The 22,005-nt window shown below is 44.6% G+C and overlaps 2 protein-coding genes across 5 annotated transcripts; both read right to left on the reverse strand.

Moving 5' to 3' along the window:
- Positions 1–1,800: 1,800 nt before the first annotated feature.
- On the reverse strand, positions 1,801–8,206 carry LOC128811163 (pancreatic alpha-amylase). Of its 2 annotated transcripts, XM_053984515.1 has the most exons (11): positions 7,802–8,206; positions 7,420–7,638; positions 6,675–6,821; positions 6,278–6,475; positions 3,840–4,070; positions 3,320–3,453; positions 3,112–3,234; positions 2,908–3,007; positions 2,575–2,696; positions 2,346–2,471; positions 1,801–2,098 (listed from the first exon to the last, which is right to left on the reverse strand). In XM_053984515.1, exons 2-11 carry the CDS (start codon positions 7,588–7,590, stop codon positions 1,909–1,911), a joined length of 1,542 nt encoding a protein of 513 aa, XP_053840490.1. In that variant the 5' UTR covers positions 7,591–7,638; positions 7,802–8,206; the 3' UTR covers positions 1,801–1,908. The 2 variants fall into 2 exon arrangements, with proteins under 2 accessions (XP_053840490.1, XP_053840489.1); XM_053984514.1 differs by having other exon boundaries at positions 7,420–8,206.
- Positions 8,207–11,579: 3,373 nt separating this feature from the next.
- Positions 11,580–21,447, reverse strand: LOC128811164 (pancreatic alpha-amylase-like). 3 transcript variants are annotated; one of them, XM_053984518.1, is made up of 12 exons: positions 21,260–21,447; positions 19,543–19,625; positions 18,922–19,137; positions 17,304–17,450; positions 16,826–17,023; positions 16,056–16,286; positions 15,048–15,181; positions 14,840–14,962; positions 14,636–14,735; positions 13,567–13,688; positions 13,338–13,463; positions 11,580–12,749 (listed from the first exon to the last, which is right to left on the reverse strand). In XM_053984518.1, exons 3-12 carry the CDS (start codon positions 19,087–19,089, stop codon positions 12,560–12,562), a joined length of 1,539 nt encoding a protein of 512 aa, XP_053840493.1. In that variant the 5' UTR covers positions 19,090–19,137; positions 19,543–19,625; positions 21,260–21,447; the 3' UTR covers positions 11,580–12,559. The 3 variants fall into 3 exon arrangements, with proteins under 3 accessions (XP_053840493.1, XP_053840492.1, XP_053840494.1); XM_053984517.1 differs by lacking the exon at positions 19,543–19,625; XM_053984519.1 differs by lacking the exons at positions 19,543–19,625; positions 21,260–21,447 and adding an exon at positions 20,907–21,047.
- Between the last annotated feature and the right edge of the window lie 558 nt (positions 21,448–22,005).

The raw sequence follows: 22,005 nt of genomic DNA on the forward strand, positions 1-22,005 counted from the left end.
AAATTTCAATTTTTCTTTGAACGCTGGTATAAAAATTTAAGGCCATTAGTGTCATCACTTCAAATAGAAGAGCAGCAAGAGAAATTTTAAAAATAAAGAAAAACATTTCCTAGTACTAACATTCTTTTGATAACTTGGAGATCAGCAGTAAGGTTGACTGTAGCTCTGGGTTCAGTGAGTTATCTGAAAGATCTGGTGTTGCTCTGGATGACACGATTGCTTTCTTCATCATCTTTGTGCTCAAATTGTGATGCAACGTACCAAAATCCTGAAATAAAAAGAACAAAACCCAAGGTCTGAATGCAATTTAGGTCCTTTCAAAGCAGTGAACATTTGGCCCACAAAGTTTTACTTACACCTAAAGAAAGTGTCTCATGATTTCGTTTTCTCCATGTTCTATTTCACGCTACTGTGAAATGCAGAGCTACGTGAACCTACATTAAGCAAAACGCTCATTGCACTCCAACATCCTTGGAAAGTGGATCCACATATGTTCACAGGCACAGACAACCTTCTCCACATTCAGCCTGTTGATGTATGGACACCTCAGATCAGTGTGCGTCATTTCCATCATTTGCCACAAAAGGTGTGGGGCTTGGATGTGCAATTTGATGTGTGAACTGATTATTCCATTTGGGATTGGGCAATGTCTGAGTAAGAGAGGATGGAATCCTAGTTTCTGTGGGCTAGAGCTGAATGCAGGGCTTAAGACAGCTCCTATCAGTTTCAGAGGGGCCCAAGAACTCCCTGACCTGCCCCCATGGGCCAATAACCGCTTTGCAAAGGCTACGAACACCCTGCCACGTGAGTTCCCAGATCTTCAGCTGTCCACTGGGGCTGAGTGGATGGATCCAGGAGATGCTGGCAACAGCCAAGGAGGGAGACAGATGGGAGGTCCAGTGCTGGGCCAGGAACACTTCCCACACCCAGACTGCCCTGACAGACACTTGGAGCCCTTGGGCACACTGAGGGCCAATATCCACCACCAACACCACAGAAAGGAAACCTAAAACTGCGCCTTGACCTTCAACTGGAGCAACATCCTTCCATTTTCCCCTCCAGAATGGGATGCAGTCAGCACTTTTGGCCTAGCAGAGATTCTGACTTAAAGCAAGGCCTGCACACTCGCTTTTACCTCAGCATTTTCGCACAGCTGACAAGGGATTTGGGAGGGCTGCCAAACCTGTACTGTGTTTGCATATTTCTCTGAGATATTAGAGAATAAGGATGCCTAACACACCCGAGGCAGGAATTTGCCATGCCTCAGCCAGTGGCACAAGGTGGAAGCAATGCCTGGGTACATTGTGTGTTCTCAGGCACCTTCAGCACCCGCACAGGCAGCATTCGCTTGCTGGGGCAAACGATGCAAGAGCTGCGGTTTTGCTTTGTCCAGGCACAAGCTGACTGTGAACCAGGTGACCTGCTGGTTTCACTGATGCCACAGGCTGGAATAACTGATTGGCACAGCCCAGCTTCCTTCAGTGACCCAGACCCCAGGCTTGATTTGTCATAAGGAAGGGACAGACTCTGTACGTAGGCCCTGCTCATAGCTGACAGCCCACACGGTGGCTGCTCTGGGATACAAGTGTGTGTGCATGGATCAGCCCTGGAAATACTGCACTTTAGCTTGGCCATTTTAGCTGGCTTGGATTCTTTTTAGATTTTCTCTCCAGTGTTTTTCTTACATGGGAAGTGGAGTGCGGCATTGCCTTAAAACCTACCACTGCATCGCCACTAGTTATGAGGGGGTAACGATAATGTTACATCTAATTCATTAGGGGAAGAACACTACTCTTCAATTTGAATGCCATTTATTATTTGATAGAGAGTCACTCATGCGCAAAAAGCAGGGAATAACATATGGGGGAAACAGGAATACACAGACCAGAGGAGGAGATTTCTCCCGCATTACAACTTGGCATCAACGTGAATTGCAATAAATGGATCTTCAGCATCAGTATTAATCTGGAAATTAGCCTTTCCATCACCAGAAACAAACACCTGCTTTCCAGTACATTTGTTGTTCTCCTTTTGTCCAGAAATAACATCACAGTAGGTACCAGAAGGCAGTCCAGTTTGCACATTGACATTCATATTCCTGAGAAAATAAACACAATTTATGCATTGGTTTTAAAACAGATATTTTAAATGGTGTGGAACATTTCTGAACATGATCTTACTCCCCTATTTGAAGGGCACTGTAAAGCAAGAGCCTTCTGACCCAACCCATCCTACACTCCCATTTTAGCTATCAGAACCCAGCATGCACTCAAAAAGCTCATGTTGGATTGCTGATGAGGGATGCTGTTGTTATCTCTGGGAAACTATTTCTGCCATTGACTTACCAGTTATCGTTATTGAAGATGATGAAACCTTTATTGCCACGGCCAAAAGCCACTTGATTGCTGCCATTGTCCCACCAGTTGGAGAAAGGCTCACCATCCACCACGTTACGGAAGATAACCATGTTCCTGAAAACACAAGCAGTGTCTGTCACTGCACCTGCAACACCTCAAAAGCCACATGGAGCAGCAAGAAAATGCTTTTACTTCTTGTTTCTCCCCAGTGCCCTACCTGATTTGACGCCAGCGATGTTCACAAACCCAGTCGTTGCCACAGGTCGTGTCTGCGTTGATTGTGACGGCCTTAGTGGAGCCATCTGCGTTACTTGGGGGTCCATACCAGTCATTGACGTCCTGTCATTAAAAAGACAGGTTTATATCTTGTGACTGAAAATGCAGAGAACCCCTCTGGAGAGCAAAGCTAGAGGGAGCATCAAAGTTGCACCAGCTACATCCAGCCTGGGACAGGCAAACCACTTGACAACCTGAAATCAACTGGACTAATTCTCTGGCTCTGTTCTCACCCCTAACCCCCATGGATGGATCTTCAGCATTAATAGCTCACCTTTCCATTTTCAAAATATCTTGGCCAGCGAAAACTTGACATCACACGTGTGAACCCATATGGATGGGCAAGCATGAAACCGACCGCCATTTTATAGAGCCTGTTTGGTGGACAAACAAGGAATGAGACAGAGGAACCTGCCAGAGAACACACAGACAAACAAGCAAGAGCAAGAAGCATCACCCAGACAAGAGCAATCCTTACCTGGCATCCCAGAAGGTTAGAATAGAAGCTCCACCAGCCCCGTGTCCTCTCTGGTTGTCGTGATTATCCACAAAGACCAGGGCTCTGTCGGAAGGCATAAATCCCCAGCCTTCTCCCCAGTTCCTAAACAAAAACACAGACTTGAAGTTACCCTGTCAATTGGTGCATCCAGTGAATCCTGGAGAAGTTGCAGCACCTTCATCCTTACTTTAAGTAGGCCATCTTTTCTCCGTTCCACTTGCGGAGCACTGTCCCCAGTTTGGCACCGTACTTGAATTCTGTCACTCGGCCATTTCCAAAGTACTGGCTGCCTGTGATGGGCTCTGTACCCAAGTCAATTACCTGGTACAAGAAAGAAAACCTGCATCCCTTCTTGTCTTACAAAGACCAACAATGCAATGTACAGAACTTAGCATGAGTTCTTGCTTTACATAGCTAAGAAAGCAATTCTGTAATTGTGCTGCGTAGATCGACACAAAGTCAGAATAAGACGTGGGGGACACATGTAAAAACATGACTGATGAAAGGAAGGGTAAAGTTGATTGACAATCTGCTGTGGAGTCATTTTTAAGAATCAAAACTACCTATGTCTGCAGGGCTGCTCTAAGTAAATTGGGAGCTCCTTCTAGGCTAAGTTCGATGAGGATGTATTGCTGTTCCTCTGAAGAAGGAGGCAAAAGAGATACAAAAGACAAAGGCAAGCATAAAGGAGAAAATGTGGAGATTACCTCCTGATAAATGAAAGGTCTAGTTCCTGCAGAAAACCATTGAGTGTTTAGATTATGTAGTTTGTCCAGAAATGCTTTTATGTCCCCAGGCCACATGTGCTTGGCAGCATCAAGTCGGAATCCTGCTACACCCATGTCAATGAGATTGTTCATGTACTCCGCAATCTTTGAGCGCACGTAGTCCTTATCCAGGGCCAGATCCAGAAGGCCGGTCACGCGGCAGTTCCGGACCTGTGCAATAGAAATGAAAAAAATAAAGGTATCTGTGTATTACACCAAAGGAGGGGTGGAGGTGGGGTGGCAGTTAATGAAGTTGTATTGGACTGGGAAGAAGGGAGAGAGTGATATCCAGAGTAAAGGCTTTTGTCTTCACAAGTCACTGTTGCACATGATAAAGCCCTACTGTCCTGGAGACAGCTGAACACCTGCCTTCCAATGGGAAGTGGTGAATAAATTCTTGTATGTGGCTTTCTCTTTACCTGTTAAACTGTCTTTATCTTAATCCATGAGTTTTCTCAGTTTTACTCTTCCAGTTCTCTGCCCCATCCCACTGTAACTAGGAGGCTGAGTGGTGTTTAGCTGCTGGCTGAGCTAAACCACAAGTCCTCTTTGGTGCCCAACGTGGGACTCAAAGGGTTCAAATTAACAATGGCTATGATTAATGTGCTAGATGGAATTTACAGCTGTTTTTGCTGTTTGACTAGTAATTGACAGGCTCCTGTGCTTGCCCTGGGGCTCACTGGCCTCACTGTGCATTAGAGTCTAGGGCTCATTAGCAGCTGCTTTGTGCTTTGGCTGCAGCTGCAGCCTGTGCTGCTGATCCCCTCGCTCTGGGACACTCTGATCCCGCCACTGGCGGTGGCCTGGGCTGGCACTCGGCCGGGGCAGCGCTGCTGCTCCTGTGCTGCTGGACTGGACACGCTGGAACTCCAGAGTGGATTCGAGCCACAGGGACTGTGACCTGTGCGTGAGTCCAGGCAGGACAGGAACATCTGAGGTGCCTGTGGCCGTGGAAAAGTCCACACCAGAGCAGGTACATCTGGAAGTGCCTGTGGCCATGGAAAAGTCCACACCAGAGCAGGTACATCTGAGGTGCCTGTAGCCATGGAAAAGTCCACACCAGAGCAGGTACCTCTGAGGTGCCTGTGGCCGTGGAAAAGTCCACACCAGAGCAGGTCCATCTGAGGTGCCTGTGGCCGTGGCTGTGTCGGTGCCTGTGGCCGTGGAAAAGTCCACACCAGAGCAGGTACCTCTGAGGTGCCTGTGGCCGTGGCTGTGTCGGTGCCTGTGGCCGTGGAAAAGTCCACACCAGAGCAGGTACCTCTGAGGTGCCTGTGGCCGTGGCCGTGTCGGTGCCTGTGGCTGTGGCTGTGTCGGTGCCACAGCCGGGGCGCCCCTGAAGGCCCAAGGCCAGCTCTGTCGGGGCCCGAGGCCAGCTCCGTGCTGCAGCAGGCACAGCTTGAAGCACCAGCAGCTGTTCGTGAGGCTGGGCTGGAGCACCTCGAAGGTGTGGCCATGGATAAAGCCACAGCAGAGCAGGAACACCCTGCAGGGCCTGCAGCCAGGAGCCAGGCCAGGTTGGGCAGGTTTGCTTTCTGAGGGGACAGTGGCTGTGGGTGAGGCCGTGCTGCAGCAGATCTGTTTCTGGGGACACTGAGGCCCATGGACAGGGCTGTGCTGGAACAGCTGCCCCTCAGAGCCCCTGTGGCTGTGGATAAATCCATGCAGCAGCCGTGTCCCCCTGAAGAGCCTATGGCTCACAGAAATGGCTGCACTTGGGGCAGGTAGAGCCCTGAGGGACTGCAGTCTCTGGGTAAATCCAAGCCAGAGCAGGGGTAAGGGGAGGAGTTCATTGCAACATTAAACATGATGGTCTAGTCCAAAGGAACTCAGAGTGGACACTGTAATGGAAATACCTTGAACTTGTTGTAATCCAGGATTTGAGATATGTTTTACAGGGATTACCACAGCAAAAGTCACCTGAACCCATGAAGGACAAGCCCTACATGAAGCAGTGCAAGTGCAGAAACATTACAATGTATTGTTGCAAAGTGGCTGAAGGGAGAGCTTGAGAAACAACTGCTACATATTCTAACTACAAAATCCTGTAAGTGGTGCAACTACAGCACCACCTTGCACTGCTGTCAGCTTTCCAAGGGGGCTCCTTATCATGATCAGCTGAGTTTATAAGCTATAAAAAGGAACTCACAGGCTGAGCTGAGTACACAGGGCTCATTTCAGGAGCAAACGCCTGCACATAGGTTCTTGATTCCTCGGTACTTAGAATATTTTGGGCCACACGTACCTATGGTCACTACTTCATTCACTTGTCAAGTGACTAAGCACAGGTTTTGTGAGGCACTACACCATTTAATTTTACTGTAGAGTTAACAGAACACGACAAAAAAAAATTTAAAAATTTTTCCAGGGGAACTTACCTGATTGGCATCACCATAATTTTCAACATTTCCACTTCCAGTGTGACATTTGCCATCATTGAAATCCCAGCCAGAGTATGGCACAGCTGGAAAATCTTCCTTTCCAGTATTAAAATAGCTTCCACAGGTAGAATGTGTGCCTGAGCCACCTGCAGCCCCACACATATGGTTGACAACAGCATCCACATAGATACGGACCTGGAAAAGCAATATGTGCATTTCAGTATGTTTTGTAGCAAATGTGAAGTGATAGCCAGGGCTTTACCACATCAGTATTAAGTTGATTATTTTCCCTTCCAGTTTCTTCTCAGTTTACACCTCCTTTGAGGACAGCAGCAGCTTCCCTCAGCTGATACAGCACTTCTTGCCATATCAGACAGATTTTCAAGGCACTTACTCCAACATTGTTGCATCTGGTCACCATGTCTCTGAATTCCTGTTCATTTCCGGATCGAGAGCAGATCTTGTAGCTGATGGGCTGGTATCTTTCCCACCAGGGTCTGTTCGGGTTAGTAATGACAATATTTTCATTTGGAGGCGAAACCTGCAGATGAAATGATGTACTTTGATAAGAAATCAAATGGTTTTACTTCAACATTTTAAGGGCAAAACCTGTGCTCAGGACGTCTGCCCTCAGAGGAAAGTTAGTACCCAACCCAGTCTCTCTCCCACAGCAGAAGGTCAGGTCTGTGAGATGTCTGTCTTGTACACTGGCAAGAAAGACATTTTGGGTTGTTCCTGTGAGTTGCCCAGGTCCAGCATGGGTCTGCTTTCCAGGACATGTGCATGGAAGGGCTGAAGCCACAGGAATTATTTTTACCTGTAATGCCAAACCTCACTGCTTCCATACTTCCTTTAGAAGAAGGTAAAGAGCTTTACCTTCTACTGAGCTTTCAGGAGAAGCCTTTCAGCATGCCCCTTTGTAAGTGATCTGCTAGACATGCACCATCATTCATTCCTATAGGGGCCTGCAGAGTTGGGGTTGCTTCTAAAAGCAGTTACTACTTCCTACCTCCTTCCCCAGCAGGAAAGTTACTTAGAGATGACTGTCTCCAACTCAGGCATTATTAATTTAATTATTAATAACTTATTAATCAAATATTACAATGCCATTTTCCTACTATTCACAGGAAACAACTCACCTGAACTCCTCCAAATCCATTAGGAGCTAAGTAGCGTTCACATTCCTGAGCAATATCCTGCCAGCGCCATTCAAAGAGATGCACAATAGAGGTTCTCTTAGGGAAAGTGTTGGGGTTGTACTGCCCCCAACAAAGCCCTGCAGCTGCAAGGAGGAGGAGAAGGACTTGCATGGTGCCTTCAGTGTAAGGCTGTGGTCTCTTCACTGGCTACTTATGTGCCTGCAAGATGACAACGTTCCTGTAGCAGGTGTCAAAATTCTCATGGATCAGTGCTATCAGTTATTATTTAGATAGCTAGCTCAATACCATTCATTTGGTTTGTTTTTTCTCCTGAATAACCCAACAGGTGAAGATAAAATACATTTTCACAATGATTACACACCATCATCAACCAAGTGGTCCAGGAGCAGTGCACCCAAATCCAGAATTGCACTCTTTCCAAATCACATGAACAAAGATACTTTATCAGAAGTATTCCAAAATGTGGAAAATCAGACAGGTGCAGAGGCTGAACAGGGTAGTGCCACCATCCTCTTGGCCCTGGGAGAGATAAACTCAAGGAAAGGACAAAAGTTAAGACATCCTGCCTGGTCACTCTGACCACTCTGAAAAAAAAATGTAACAAGGACATTGCTGGCGAAAGAATGATAACCGAGAAGATTGTGTTACTGAGGGAACAGGGACAAAGGAGTTCAAGTACAGAATTTGGAGACCTATGAGTACTGGTAAACTGATGCAACAAACAGCTTTGCTTGCATAGCATGGTCCGTGTCTCTCAACCCCCGCGAATGGTGTCCCGTGTGAGGAACGAGATTTTGCCTCTCTGGCCGTCCAGCGGGGATGCCCCACAGAACTGAAGTGCTGCTGAAAGGAAGCAGGAGCCAGCCGGCATCCATCCCTTCAGGTTTGGATGGTGACCCGTGGGGGACATGGGCACTAATATGTCTTCAGAAGAAAAACACGTCTTTGAACTTATGTCTGAACTTTTAAAGAAAGACAGAAAATCAGTTGCCCCCTCACAACAGGCAAGGACTCTGCAGAGGAGCTTTTAACATCCCCCTCTGCCTACGAATGATGAGAGATGGGTCTTTCTTTGCGAGTCACAATCCAATGGAAAGCGAGATGCTGGCACAGCTGATTAAGTTAGATCAGTGGTGTTCGATGGACGAAAAACCATGGAATTGTGAGTACTGGGAGGTGTTCCAATAGTGTCAGTGCAATTTAGAAATATTACAGTCATTTCTCCATATTGGAGCCACTGTCATTATGGGTTAAACACTCTGTACCTCCTTCCTAAATGAAAGAGACCTTGAGATTAAAAAACACCTGTAGGCAGTTACAACAGGAGTACTAAGAAAGAGATTGATAATGAACCTGAGCATGGATCCAAGACACAGATCCTGAGAACAAACCCACAGAACGGATCGAGCCTCAGTTTGGTGCGCGGCATTGCTGGCAGTGGTGGAAGCCCCTCGGAGCTCCCCCTGCCCACAGTTGGCCCCATGGCTGGTATTAGCCCCCTGGGCTCGAAACCCCCCGGCTTGTCAGAGCTCTCCCGCCTCCTCCCACGCCCGGGCAGCAGCGCCGACCTGCGGGCCCCCGGTTGGTGCCTGCCGAGAGCCGCCCATCAGCTGCGGTGCACGGCAGGATCGTGCCCTGCACGAAGTGCTGAAGCTGTGGCGCACTGCTGCTACAGTGCCTGCAGCATGCATTGAAATACATTTGTTAAAATTAACCTTGTCTTTTCAGGGAGCTGTGATTTTTAACAGGATTGTTTATTGGAGAGATGATTCACTGAGAGCCATTAACTAAGTCCTATAACCTTGAATTTTACCTGCAGCAGTTTAATCCCTCCAGTAAATGCAGGCTACTGCTATTTTGGTCACGGAATAGTTGCTTACCTACGTGTTATTCCTTGATATTTAACTGTTGTATGACAGATTTCCAGTAACTTTTTTGTAATGATAGAGGCAAAATGACTTTTGTTAAATTTAAGTGATATTAATTTTCAATTCTGTTATGTTTCAATTTAGTACAGTTTAAGTAATGGTCAAAATCAGTTCTGTTGAATTTAAGTGATTTTAAGTTTACCTTCTGTTAATTTGAAGTTCTCTTGCACTTAACTTCTGCCAAATTAAGATTTTGTTAAGTACTCATAAGTTAATTTCTCTTAAGATTAATTTTTGTTCAAATTAATTTCTGTCAAGTTTATGTGTTGCTAAGCTTAAACAAAGTTAAATTTAAGTGTTATGCAATTTAAGGTCTGTTCTTTTAAGTTCTGTTAAGTGCTATTAAAATCAATTCAGTTTCAGTAATGTTAACTCCCTTCTGCCTAAATAGCACAGCCCCTGAACCGCTGAACTTCGGAACAGTAGCCATTTATTTCCACTTCCCAATTAGACATTATCCTTTTGTTCTCCTATACAAGTCTCTTTGTCAGTGACATGATTGTATTTGATAAGTTTTCATTGGTTGTGATCTGTATTGCATGTATCTTATCCTGTATCCAGCAGATAAGCAGTAATAGTCTTAATAAGATAATGGCCTTACAGGTACAAACTGTTTTAACACCAGGGTACACAAACCCTTTACATTAAAAACAAAAAAGGGGAAAATGTGTAAAATCAGACAGCTGCAGAAGGTGAACTGGGTATTGGCGCCATCCTCTTGGCCCTGGGAAAGATAACTCAAGGCAAGGACAAAAGTTAAGACATCCTGCCTGGTCACTCTGACTGCTCTGGCAAAAGAATGTAACAAGGACATTGCTAGCAAAAGAATGATAACCGAGAAGATTGTGTTACTGAGGGAACAGGGACAAAGGAGTTCAAGTGGAAAATTTTGTATGGAACTTAGAGACCAATAAATACTGGTAAACTAGTGTAATAAATGTTTTTTCTTGCATAGCGTGGTCTGTGTCTCTCAATCCCTGCACCAAAACATAACACACAAACCCTCAAAGGGAGCTCTGGAAGGTAAAAGGACTGGGAGCTGATTGAAAGATGACTGGAAATCTAACAGCATTAAGAGAATGAATGAGTTTGCCAGCATTCAGAGGTGTCTCGCTCTCAAGATTAGACTGAGTTCAGGCCAGGGTATGAACAACTGTCATGGTTTTATACTGGCCCAACACCAGGCACCCATGACAGCTGCTTGCTCATTCTCCCCTGCCACATCTGGGCAGTGGAGAGGGAGAAAAAAATGTAACAAAGGGTGAATGAGATAAGGACTGGAAGAAAACATTTAAGGGCAAAAGGAGTTCAGCTTAAGGTTGCAGAGTGAGTTTATTACAAACAGAATCAGAGATGGATAATGAGAAGTAAAATAAGCCCTTAAAACACTTATTGCACTCCAGCCCCCCTCCTTCCCACTGACAGCTCAGGGAGACAGGGCATGGGGGTTTTGGTCAGTTCATCACCAAGATTCTCTTCTGCTACTCAGGGAGAGGAGTCCTCCCCCTGTGAGGTTATGGGGTCCCATCCACAGCAGACATTTCTCTGTGAACTGCCCTGGAGTGGGTCTGCTCTCAAGAGCAGCAGCCAACCTCACCTGCTGCTGCGCAAGTCCCTCTCATGGGCACACAGCCTCCCAAAACTGCTGCAACATGGGTCTCTTTTCCCACGGGGTGCAGTCCTCCAAGGACAGGCTGCTCCAGCCTGGAAGCAAGGGCCCCCTCTCTCCACCAGGTTTCCCACTGGATCACAGCCTCCTCCAGGCATCCACCTGCTCCAGCATGAGCACCTCCCCCATGGGCTGTGAGTGGATCTCTGCATCCCCCATGGATGCCCATGGGCTGCATAGGCACAGCTGCTTCACCATGGGCATCACCACAGCCTGCAGAGGAAATCTTGGCTCCGGCACCTGGAGCCCCTCCTCCCCCTCCTTCTGCACTGAGCTTGGTGTGTCCAAAGTGTGTTCTCACCGCCTCTTCTTTTCTGACTAGAAGAAAAACTGTGTGACTTTGTTTTGATTTTCTTCTTAAATATGTTAGCACAGAGGCATTACCAACCTCTCTCATTGCCCTGGTTTTGGCCAGCAGCATGTCCATCTTCAGAGCCATCAGGGATTTGCTCTGCTGGAAACGGTGGAAGCTTCCAGCAGCTTCTCACAGGAGCCACCTCCGTGATACCCCAGCTGCCAAAAACCAGGCCATGCAAAACCAATACAACAGCAATATTTAATCAGTAACAGATTTATCATATAAGAGGTTTGGCGTCTTCACCAGGTGCATCCCACTGGCAACTAGGAATGGACACGTTCTCATACCTAATCTTTCTCTGGTGTCATTGCCCAGTCCCTGCTATGAACTGTTACTGGTTTTCTTCACATGGTTGTGCAGAGCAGCTGATGGAAAGTGATCAGAGCTGCATTTGCCTGTCCTGCAGAAACTTTGCATAAGGTGTTTCACCTCATTTTAAGTGATCAATGATTCACCAGAGTAAAGGAACAAAACCCAAAATTAGATGCAAATGATAGTGCAGATGAGTTTTAGCTGCCTGATATATAACTGAATTTGAAAGCTAGAGCTGTTTTCCAAGTCCTTTCTTGCATTTCCTACAATTTCCTCCTTCAAAAAAAAAAAAAGACCTTTGACTTTTCTTCATGAAATTATTTCAGGTCTTCATTTGGAACTGATTTTTAAGATCAATGTCTTGGCGACAATCCTCCACGAATAAACTTGAGTCATACTAACAATAAAACAATACTCTAAGAGAATACGAAGACTAGAAAATCCACCTGAATTGTGCTATGTTTCAGCACAAAGGGGTCTTCTCTTGGTTTTTGGATATCCTGTCAATTTTAGCAATCCTGCTTGCCCTAAAGAGAACTGCATCTCCACTTCTGCACAGAGCAGCACGATTTTAAATTTAATTATGTCAATCTTCTTCCATTTTTTATTATTACCTTAACTGAATACAGTACACTTACAAATGCACACAGATGTATAGCACCACTCCCAGATCTGCACTGGCACCACCAGTTCCCATCTCTGTACAGCAGCTGCTCATAATTCATTAGTATTACAGCTAACATGCTTTGCTCTGTCTCGGTTCATGCAGTCCTGAGAGCCAGGACATTCTGCACATCTGTTTGCTGTTAACAAAGACACAGAGAAGGAACAGCACATGCACAACACATCTAGTTACAATTTAGCATCAACATGAATGGCAATGAATGGGTCTTCTTCTTCACTCCCAATTAGGAAATTAGCCATACCATCAGCAGCAACATGAACTTTAACTGCTGTACAGAAGTCATCTTCCTTTTGCCCAGAAATGATATCACAGTAAGTGCCAGCAGGCAGACCAGTCTGTACAGATACATTCAAGGACCTTTGGAAAAGAATGAAGTGCAGTAAGCATTATGAGGACTCTAAAATGCTCTTCAAATCATACTGGAAACCTCAGATGTTAAGTAAGTCTGGAATTATCCTCTAGCACTTTTCTGGTCACTGCAGAATCTATTCAATCACTGCATGCTTCAAATTGCTCATTACCACAACCTACAGCTACTTATTACAGCCCTGACATACTCCTGTTCTCTTATTATCTCGTTCTTGCGTAAACTATTTCAATACAGTTTTTAAAACTGTCACATTTAGAACATATTCCTGACTTTACAAATTTCCTCACTTCTATAAATTTAGATTTTGCTGGTTGTGACACAGTGATACAGCCAGCTTCAGAACTGGGAAAGAGAAAGACCACATTACAAGGCTGCCAAGAGTGAAGAGTGTCTATGGTAAAGTGGAAAATGCTATGTTTAAATTGCCAATAACTAAGGCATCCATTAAAAAGATCTATTCAAGCTAGCAACATCTTAAAAGGTTTCACTATGAACTAGATTTTTAAAATATATATTTATTACATAATATTTTCTTATAATCATAATAAATTATAATTTATTTCCCTTTTACTCACCTGTCATCATTATTGAAGATGATGAAACCTTTATTGCCACGGCCAAAAGCCACTTGATTGCTGCCATTGTCCCACCAGTTGGAGAAAGGCTCACCATCCACCACGTTACGGAAGATAACCATGTTCCTGAAAACACAAGCAGTGTCTGCCACTGCACATGCAACACCTCAAAAGACACATGGAGCAGCAAGAAAATGCTTTTACTTCTTGTTTCTCCCCAGTGCCCTACCTGATTTGACGCCAGCGATGTTCACAAACCCAGTCGTTGCCACAGGTCGTGTCTGCGTTGATTGTGACGGCCTTAGTGGAGCCATCTGCGTTACTTGGGGGTCCATACCAGTCATTGATATCCTGTCATTAAAAATACAGGTTTATGCCTGCATTTTGGCTACAATAACCCCCTGCAATGCTCTAGGCTGGGAACGGTGTGGCTGGACGGTGCCCGGGCAGAAAGGGACCTGGGGGCACTGGTCGACAGCCGGCTGAACATGAGCCAGCAGTGTGCCCCGGTGGCCAAGAAGGCCAACGGCACCCTGGGCTGTATCAGGAATAGTGTGGCCAGCAGGAGCAAGCAGGTCATCCTTCCCCAGTACTCAGCACTAGTGAGGCCACACCTTGAGTGCTGTGTCCAGTTTGGGAAGGACGTTGAGAGGCTTAAGTGTCCAGAGGAGGGCAACGAGGCTGGTGAGGGGCTTGGAACACAAGCCCTGTGAAGAACGACTAAGGGAGCTGGGGGTGTTTAGCCTGGTCAAAAAGAGACTCAGGGGTGACTTTGTCACTCTCTACAACTCGCTGAAAGGAGGTTGTAGCCAGGTGGGGGTTAGTCTCTTGCACCAGGCAGCAACTGACAGAAGCAGAGGACACAGTCTAAAACCGTGTCAAGGGAAATACAGATGGAAGGATGTTAGGAAGAAGTTTTTTTACAGAAAGGGTGATCAAGTTCTGGAACGGTCTGCCAGGGAAGGTGCTGGAGTCACCATCCATGGATGTGTTTAAAAAAAGACTGAATGTGGCACTTAGTGCCGTGGTTAGTTGAGATGTTAGGGCATGGGTTGTACTCAATGATCTTGAAGGTCTCTTCCAACCTGGTCATTCTGTGAATGCTGTGAATATCTTCTGACTGAAAATGCAGAGAACCCCCCTGGAGAGCAAAGCTAGAGGGAGCATCAAAGTTGCACCAGCTACATCCAGCCTGGGACAGGCAAACCACTTGACAACCTGAAATCAACTGGACTAATTCTCTGGCTCTGTTCTCACCCCTAACCCCCATGGATGGATCTTCAGCATTAATAGCTCACCTTTCCATTTTCAAAATGTCTTGGCCAGCGAAAACTTGACATCACACGTGTGAACCCATATGGATGGGCAAGCATGAAACCGACCGCCATTTTATAGAGCCTGTTTGGTGGACAAACAAGGAATGAGACAGAGGAACCTGCCAGAGAACACACAGACAAACAAGCAAGAGCAAGAAGCATCACCCAGACAAGAGCAATCCTTACCTGGCATCCCAGAAGGTTAGAATAGAAGCTCCACCAGCCCCGTGTCCTCTCTGGTTGTCGTGATTATCCACAAAGACCAGGGCTCTGTCGGAAGGCATAAATCCCCAGCCTTCTCCCCAGTTCCTAAACAAAAACACAGACTTGAAGTTACCCTGTCAATTGGTGTATCCAGTGAATCCTGGAGAAGTTGCAGCACCTTCATCCTTACTTTAAGTAGGCCATCTTTTCTCCGTTCCACTTGCGGAGCACTGTCCCCAGTTTGGCACCGTACTTGAATTCTGTCACTCGGCCATTTCCAAAGTACTGGCTGCCTGTGATGGGCTCTCCACCCAAGTCAATTACCTGGTACAGGAAAGATAAAGCATGTCTTTCTACTCAAAAACCAAACAAATAAGACACTGCTTTAGACATTGCTTTAAGCAAGGAGACAGTACTTGAGCTAATTGTATTATTTGGCTTTCTTGCAAAATTGTATGTAAGGCTATTTTTTCCTTTTCGCTCAGCCCAGCTGTGAACCTCTTTTACATCTTTATCCTTTATCTCCTTACCCCAGCTGCTCACTTACCCATGATTAAGACTTGGACTGTACTTACTTTATATTTAGTATGATCACCAAGGCCTCTGCTTCTGGCAGTTGGGCTGCATCCTTTCACTATGGAGCTAATGACCATTTCTATTTGCCTAGACTTTGCAGGCAAGTTACTAATTTAATAAAATGCATGCAGCAAGTTTAGCTTCTGCTGACTGAAACCAACACTTACCTGCTTGTTCCAATTAGTTATTCAAATGTAAAACACAAATTCAGAATTTCAAGTAATAGTCGTTATGCCATTGGAAAATAAACTTTCATCCCAAAATCTACATTTATTTCTTCTGTTGCAATTTATTATCCAGAATTTAAAATTCAGGAAATGAAATCTCTTTCTTAAACCAAGAGAATTTTTACACTAACTTCAAGGTAGTAAATTTCATCTCAGTAAAACTTCCAGGTTACTTAATTCCAGAAGGTCCAAAACAAGTGGGGCATATTGCACATCAATTACCATTTATGGGCAGATTAGATATTTGTAGATTATGGTTGAGGATGATATTGAGGATGATTTCTGTAGATCTGCTTGGGCTCAGCCCATGCAAAGCATTGCCATGTTTGACTGAGTCTGTACTGGGCCTGCAAGAAGTATGTTTGTGAAGTTAAATTTAAAAAAATAAAGATTACCTCTTGGTAAATGAAAGGTTTAGTTCCTGCAGGAAACCATTGAGTGTTTAGATCTTCCAGCTTGTCTAAAATGGCCTTGACATCCGCAGGCCACATGTGCTTGGCAGCATCGATCCGGAACCCCGCGACGCCGATGGCGACGAGCTGGTTCAGGTACTCGGCAATCCTGGAGCGCACATGGTCCTTCTCCAGGGCCAGGTCCAGCAGGCTGACCAGGCGGCAGTCCCGCACCTGGGCAAAAATTCTGAAATCAAACCCTTCTCACCTAATAAACTTCAGGTAGTGTTCTACACACCTTTTGAATGTTCTTGGCCTATATTACAATGCCAAATAAAACCTTCAGTAGCCTTTGTTCCCCATGCATTTCTTTCCTTTGCAAAGTCATCTACACAGAAGCTGCAATAAGAAATTGAATTTACCCCTCTCTCCTGAAACTGAGACCAAGGGAAACTTCCAAATTGCAATAAAAGGCAAATAATAACTTCTACTTTTTTTAACATACTAAATAGATTTTATGAGCTTTAAACTGTCTTTATTAATCACCTAAGCACATTTGTCTGAATCTGAAATTGAGACATTGTCTCAACTACAGCTATCCCTTTAAGAAGTGGTGCTCCTGACAGCAACACTAACCTTTGTTATCAATTTGGATGGCTTTTCATGAGGCTTTTTTTAAATTCCTTTTTAAAAAAATGTCTCACTGTAAATGAGAGCAAAGAAATCACAGCACAGGAACAGATGTACATGGAAAACCATAGTTGTAGGTTTACCTGAGATATATCATGATAATTCTCAATGTTTCCACTTCTAGATTTGCATTTATGATCATTAAAGTCCCAGCCAGAATAGGGCACAGCTGGGAAATCTTCAGTCTTTGCATTGAAATAGCTTCCACAAGTAGAATGGTCACCAGCCCCAGCATTAGCTCCACACATATGGTTGATCACTGCATCCACATAAATGTGCACCTAGAGAACAGTATCCACATAGCAATTTGAAAAAGCTACTTCCCACAGCACCACTAATTAATGTTCTCTCTCCCATACCTCCTGCCCTATCCCCCTACTTCTGCTTACTTGCTTCAGCCAATATTTTATTCCATTTTTTTTATTAGCATGCAGCAAGTGTTATAAAACATGCAGTTCAGCAGACAGGCAGGTAACACTGCATCCATTTTTTAAAATGGTAGAATCACTGCTTGGCTATATCCTTGTACTGTAAACACCAGAAAGTTTTAAAAGTACTTACTCCAACATTGTTGCACCGGGTCACCATGTCTCTAAATTCAGTTTCATTTCCAGATCTTGTGCACAGCTTGTAGCTGACAGGCTGGTATCTTTCCCACCATGGTTGCTGGGGGTCAGTAATGATAACATTTTCATTTGGAGGTGAAATCTGTCAATAAAACAAGGGCACTTGGTAACAGGATACTGAAAATGGTTAATCTGTTTGCCTAGTGTTTTTAGAGAAAGAACATAACCCACTTAGATCCTCAGTATCCTCTGCTTACACTGCATTAGGCTGGAAACAAAAGACTTAGGCCTGGCCTTCAACAGGTAGAAACCCAGTATAAAAATTAGGTCCATGAACACCGTGACCTAATTTTCTTTGTGACTTCAAAAAGAAGCATCTGAAGAACTAGGCCAGCAGTGGAAGGAAGTGACTGCATAACAACTGACATAACACCCTACCTTTAAAACTGATCCGACTTCCCATTTTTGTAATGTTTTGGATGAGCGTGTTTTTGACCTAATTCTTGTAGGTTTCCAGGCGAGTTATACCTCTTCCTTTTACAGACTTTTCAGGATACTTTTCAGGCAACAAGCTTTTGCTGCTACCTCCAAGCCTCTGGGCACAGCAACCTGATCCAAACATTTCTCAGAAACACCCCTACAGCCTCTTAGCTGCCAGACATTCCTGATCAGCAAGTCATCATCTGAAAAAAACTTCCTGAGATCCTGCCACAGAATGGATTAAAATGATAAACAGGCATAGGCCACAGTCTGAGAAATCAATTTAAAGTCCACTTGGTCTGCGTGCCTGGAAAGAAAGTTCCAAAGAAAAGATGATTATTTGAAAATTATGGGAAAGTTCTCACTCAGGCCAGCTTGCAATCTCTTGGGCTACAAGAGACAAGCCGCCTTCACACCATGTTTTCGTGAGCAATCTGACAGGCAAACGGAAATACTTTAATAAGCGGCTGCTCTCCTGCCATGCTACCCCACCCAAGTGCCAGTTCTGGTTCCACAGGAACACATCTCTGTCGTTCAGACAGAACTGACTCACACAGGGACACCTTCACCAGAACCTGCGTTCAGTTCACTTCTGCCTGCTCACACCAGGTTCCTGCAAAGAAGGGTCTCTTAGTGGCTTACTGTGACACTGTGTTACATAGAGAAAAACTTGTCAGTTTGGGTGAACACAATTAGCAGCCTTTTTTACTTAATTATTTAAAACCTGCAGCATTTTTTGGTTTTTTGGAAGCCCTTTATTTAGTCATAGTTTCATTTTACATTTATCTAGCTCTTAAGAGCTTCTCTTGATTTGAATAATATCAAGCAGATAAACATAGGTGACTCTTCACAGCAGTAAAAAAAAAAAAATAAAATTCAGCAAGCGATGTGTAATTCTAATTCATCTAAATGTAATAGCACAGACTGCAAAACATGCACTTTGGAGCAATGAAATAAATTCATGCCTATGTGAAGATAGCTGAAGAATACATTTGTCAGCATTTACTACTTCCATTACCAATTTCTGTTTTTCTTGTTCAGTACCTGTCCTTTGACAAATTGAACATTTTCTGTGAAAAACAAATTATCATCTATGTAGCAATTTCACTACCTTCTGATAGGAGCAGACATACCTGAACTCCTCCAAATCCATTAGGAGCTAAGTAGCGTTCACACTCCTGAGCAATATCCTGCCAGCGCCATTCAAAGAGATGCACAATAGAGGTTCTCTTAGGTAGAGTGTTGGGGTTGTACTGCCCCCAACAAAGCCCTACAACTAACAGCAGAAAATAGATCCCCATCCAGTGCTCTGTGATCAGTTGTGCTCTTCTTACTAACTGTCAATGTTCCTGCAAGAGGGTAAAGTACACATTAGGAAATACACATTTAAAGGTAAACACCCATCTCTGGGTGTTATTTACCTGTTACTTTGTATGAGAACTGCATTTTATCCAAACTCTATCAAATTCCCATACTAACAGTAACTTTGTTTTCATGCACTTAAAATTCAGATGTTGCCAAATGGAGACTGCCTCCAGAATGCAAAAGTTATGCTTTTATTAGTATAAAGCCAAAAACCACCCCAAAGGGCAAAGGAATACTTATATGGATGGAAATGGACATTTTGTTTCTCATTTTATTGTACATTATTTTACATTCCTATTTATCCTTGAAAGGCATTTTTTTTCCCAAATGGTGTTACTACAACTTGAACATATTTGGACAAGACCTTGCAGAGGCAGCATATTTCTTACCATGATTTGTTATGAAACCCCAGATATTTCGGAGGTTTAACATGACATCTCTCATTCAAACAACAGCCTGAAACCTGGAAGATCTCTCAGACAAAGAAATCATTAATTATAGTGACTCAAACACAGAAATACTAAATGTCTTATCTCTGCACACCTGTTGGATTTGTGTGGAGAAATTCTCCTTTTAAGAACATGGGCAATGGCAAGCAGATGTTAGAAGTGCTGTGAAGCTCCATAACCAAGAAATCTCCTTTTGAGTGCCCAATTACAGAGTTCTGCAAAAGGAGCTTTCCAGAGGCTTGAAGCTACATTTCCTTCTGATGAGCTAGGCTAGGAACTGCATTTCCCAACTCATACCCTATTTGTATTTACTTAGGGACAAACAAAGACAGCAATCCTTCTATCAAAATTGCCTCTCCTTTTCCTTACCTAGAGATAAAACATGTAACAAACCAGAAACTAATCAACTACCAAGGTTTACGTTACTCCATTGAGAACCTTATTTTGCACTCTTCCCGATTAGAAGTAGATTTAGAGAGTCTGAGATACAAAGTCCTACAAGAAGAATTTCTGCAAACTAATGGATGAACTTATACTTCCCTTAAATAACAAAATACTTACAGGAAAGTAACAAGATTCTGTATCTATTCTTTATAAAATGTTATCTTACAGAAACAACACAGAGCAAAGGCAGATTTCTGTCACGAGGGAAACCAAACACCTCAGTGAAGGTTTAAACATGAACACAAGGGCCCCCAGGTTTGCTACACAGAGGAAACTAGTGCTTTTCCTGATTTAATACACACTTGGGAATGCACTGCTGAAAACTCCAACCTGCTGTGATACAGTTACCCAGATATAAGTTGATGTAAAATATTACGTGACTTCTACAAAACTGCCCTCATTTCTGCTTCAAGGAAAGGATGATCCATATCTCTCAGGCAGTGGAGCATTCTTTGGAGCAAAATTAGGCACAAAATATACCTTTTATAAAGTGTAGAACCAGCCTTCCAGAACCTGACAGATGCTATCAGCTGCCACTGTTCTCACAAGCAGGCAGAGTTATTTACAATTAAGCATTTGGTATACTCAGCTGACTTTTCTGCTTGTGAACAAAATAACTTTAATACAATTATTTACTTGTAAAGTTCCAGTAAAATAAACTGATTAAGTTTCAGCCACAAGCAGTTGTTCTGTGCACTTCCATTTTCATGAAGGAATGCTTTTTGGCCCTGATAGGAAGAACATATATTAAGAGAAAATGAGCTAAGAAAATTCCCTCTTCTCTGATGAGAAAAGCCATTTATTAGATTGGCAAGTTTTACTTACAGCAGTAAATACACAAAGTAGTAAGAATAATGTACCTTGACCCAACCAGCTCCAAAGCCCAGTGCTTAAAGATTCGATGTAGATTTTCGTTTCTCTGAAACAGGTTTACGGCTGCTCTGCCTTCAATACAAGCAATAATAAGAGAATGAGGATATTGAAATCCTCACTGCACTCTGAAGGCTATAGCTTCAAAATGTTTTTGAAACTTGCAAAAACGCTAAGAGGCTATGTGGAAGAGAGCAACATAGATTGCAATGCAGAGAACTTGGGAGCGGAGCGTCTCTGCAAGGCCCTACCGCTGTCTGGGCCAACACGGGAACTCGGGGCACCCTGCCGTCTGCTGGGGCACGGCCTGAGCTGCGCCGCCCAGCCGCCATCGCCAACACACCTGCGAGCGTGTTCAGACCTGCGGGGCGCCCGGCGCTGAGCTGCGGCAGCTGCAGGCGCCAAAGGCCGTCACGGGGAAGCACAGCAATGGCCCTGTTCCTTCTGGCGGCTCCCCGCAGAACCCCCTCAGCAGCCCCGTGCTTCCTGCAGGCGAAGCAACCCCGCTCCGGCCGCCCCTCGGAGGCTCCCGGCAGCGCTCCCCGTGCGGCGCGGATCCCGCGGAGCGCGGTCCGTGCTGGGGCCGCCCCGCCCTGCCCGCACCGCCCCTTCCGCCGCGCCGCGACACCGCCCCGCCACAGGGACAACGCGCACGGGGCACAGCTCTCTCAACACTCGCTTTACGCACTTTCTTATAAAGTATTTTTGTCCTTGAGCACAGCACCACCTTGCTGTTATCCTACTTCGGCGCTTTGAAACTTCACTTGTGGGCGTTTGGTCCGGTACGTGTAGCTCAACATGGGTGTTAGGACATACTACTGTAGAACCATAGAAGCATTTAAGTTGAAAAAGCCCTCTAGGATTGAACGAACAATTACACAGTCCCCATGGGAATGCAGCAAGTAAGATAAGAATAATTCCAGTAAAAGCACTTTAAAGTAACCTGCTAAGCCAGCTCCTATTGGAACAAAATAGCAAAGACAGACTTATTTTGGTCTGGCCACCAATATTAGTGATTTAGACTGTTTGCATGCAGCTGGAGTAATGACAAATCTTTTACACCAGCCAGCTCCCACACCACCAACTATG

Source organism: Vidua macroura, chromosome 9 (assembly GCF_024509145.1).
Source record: "Vidua macroura isolate BioBank_ID:100142 chromosome 9, ASM2450914v1, whole genome shotgun sequence".
Taxonomy (NCBI): Eukaryota; Metazoa; Chordata; class Aves; order Passeriformes; family Viduidae; genus Vidua; species Vidua macroura.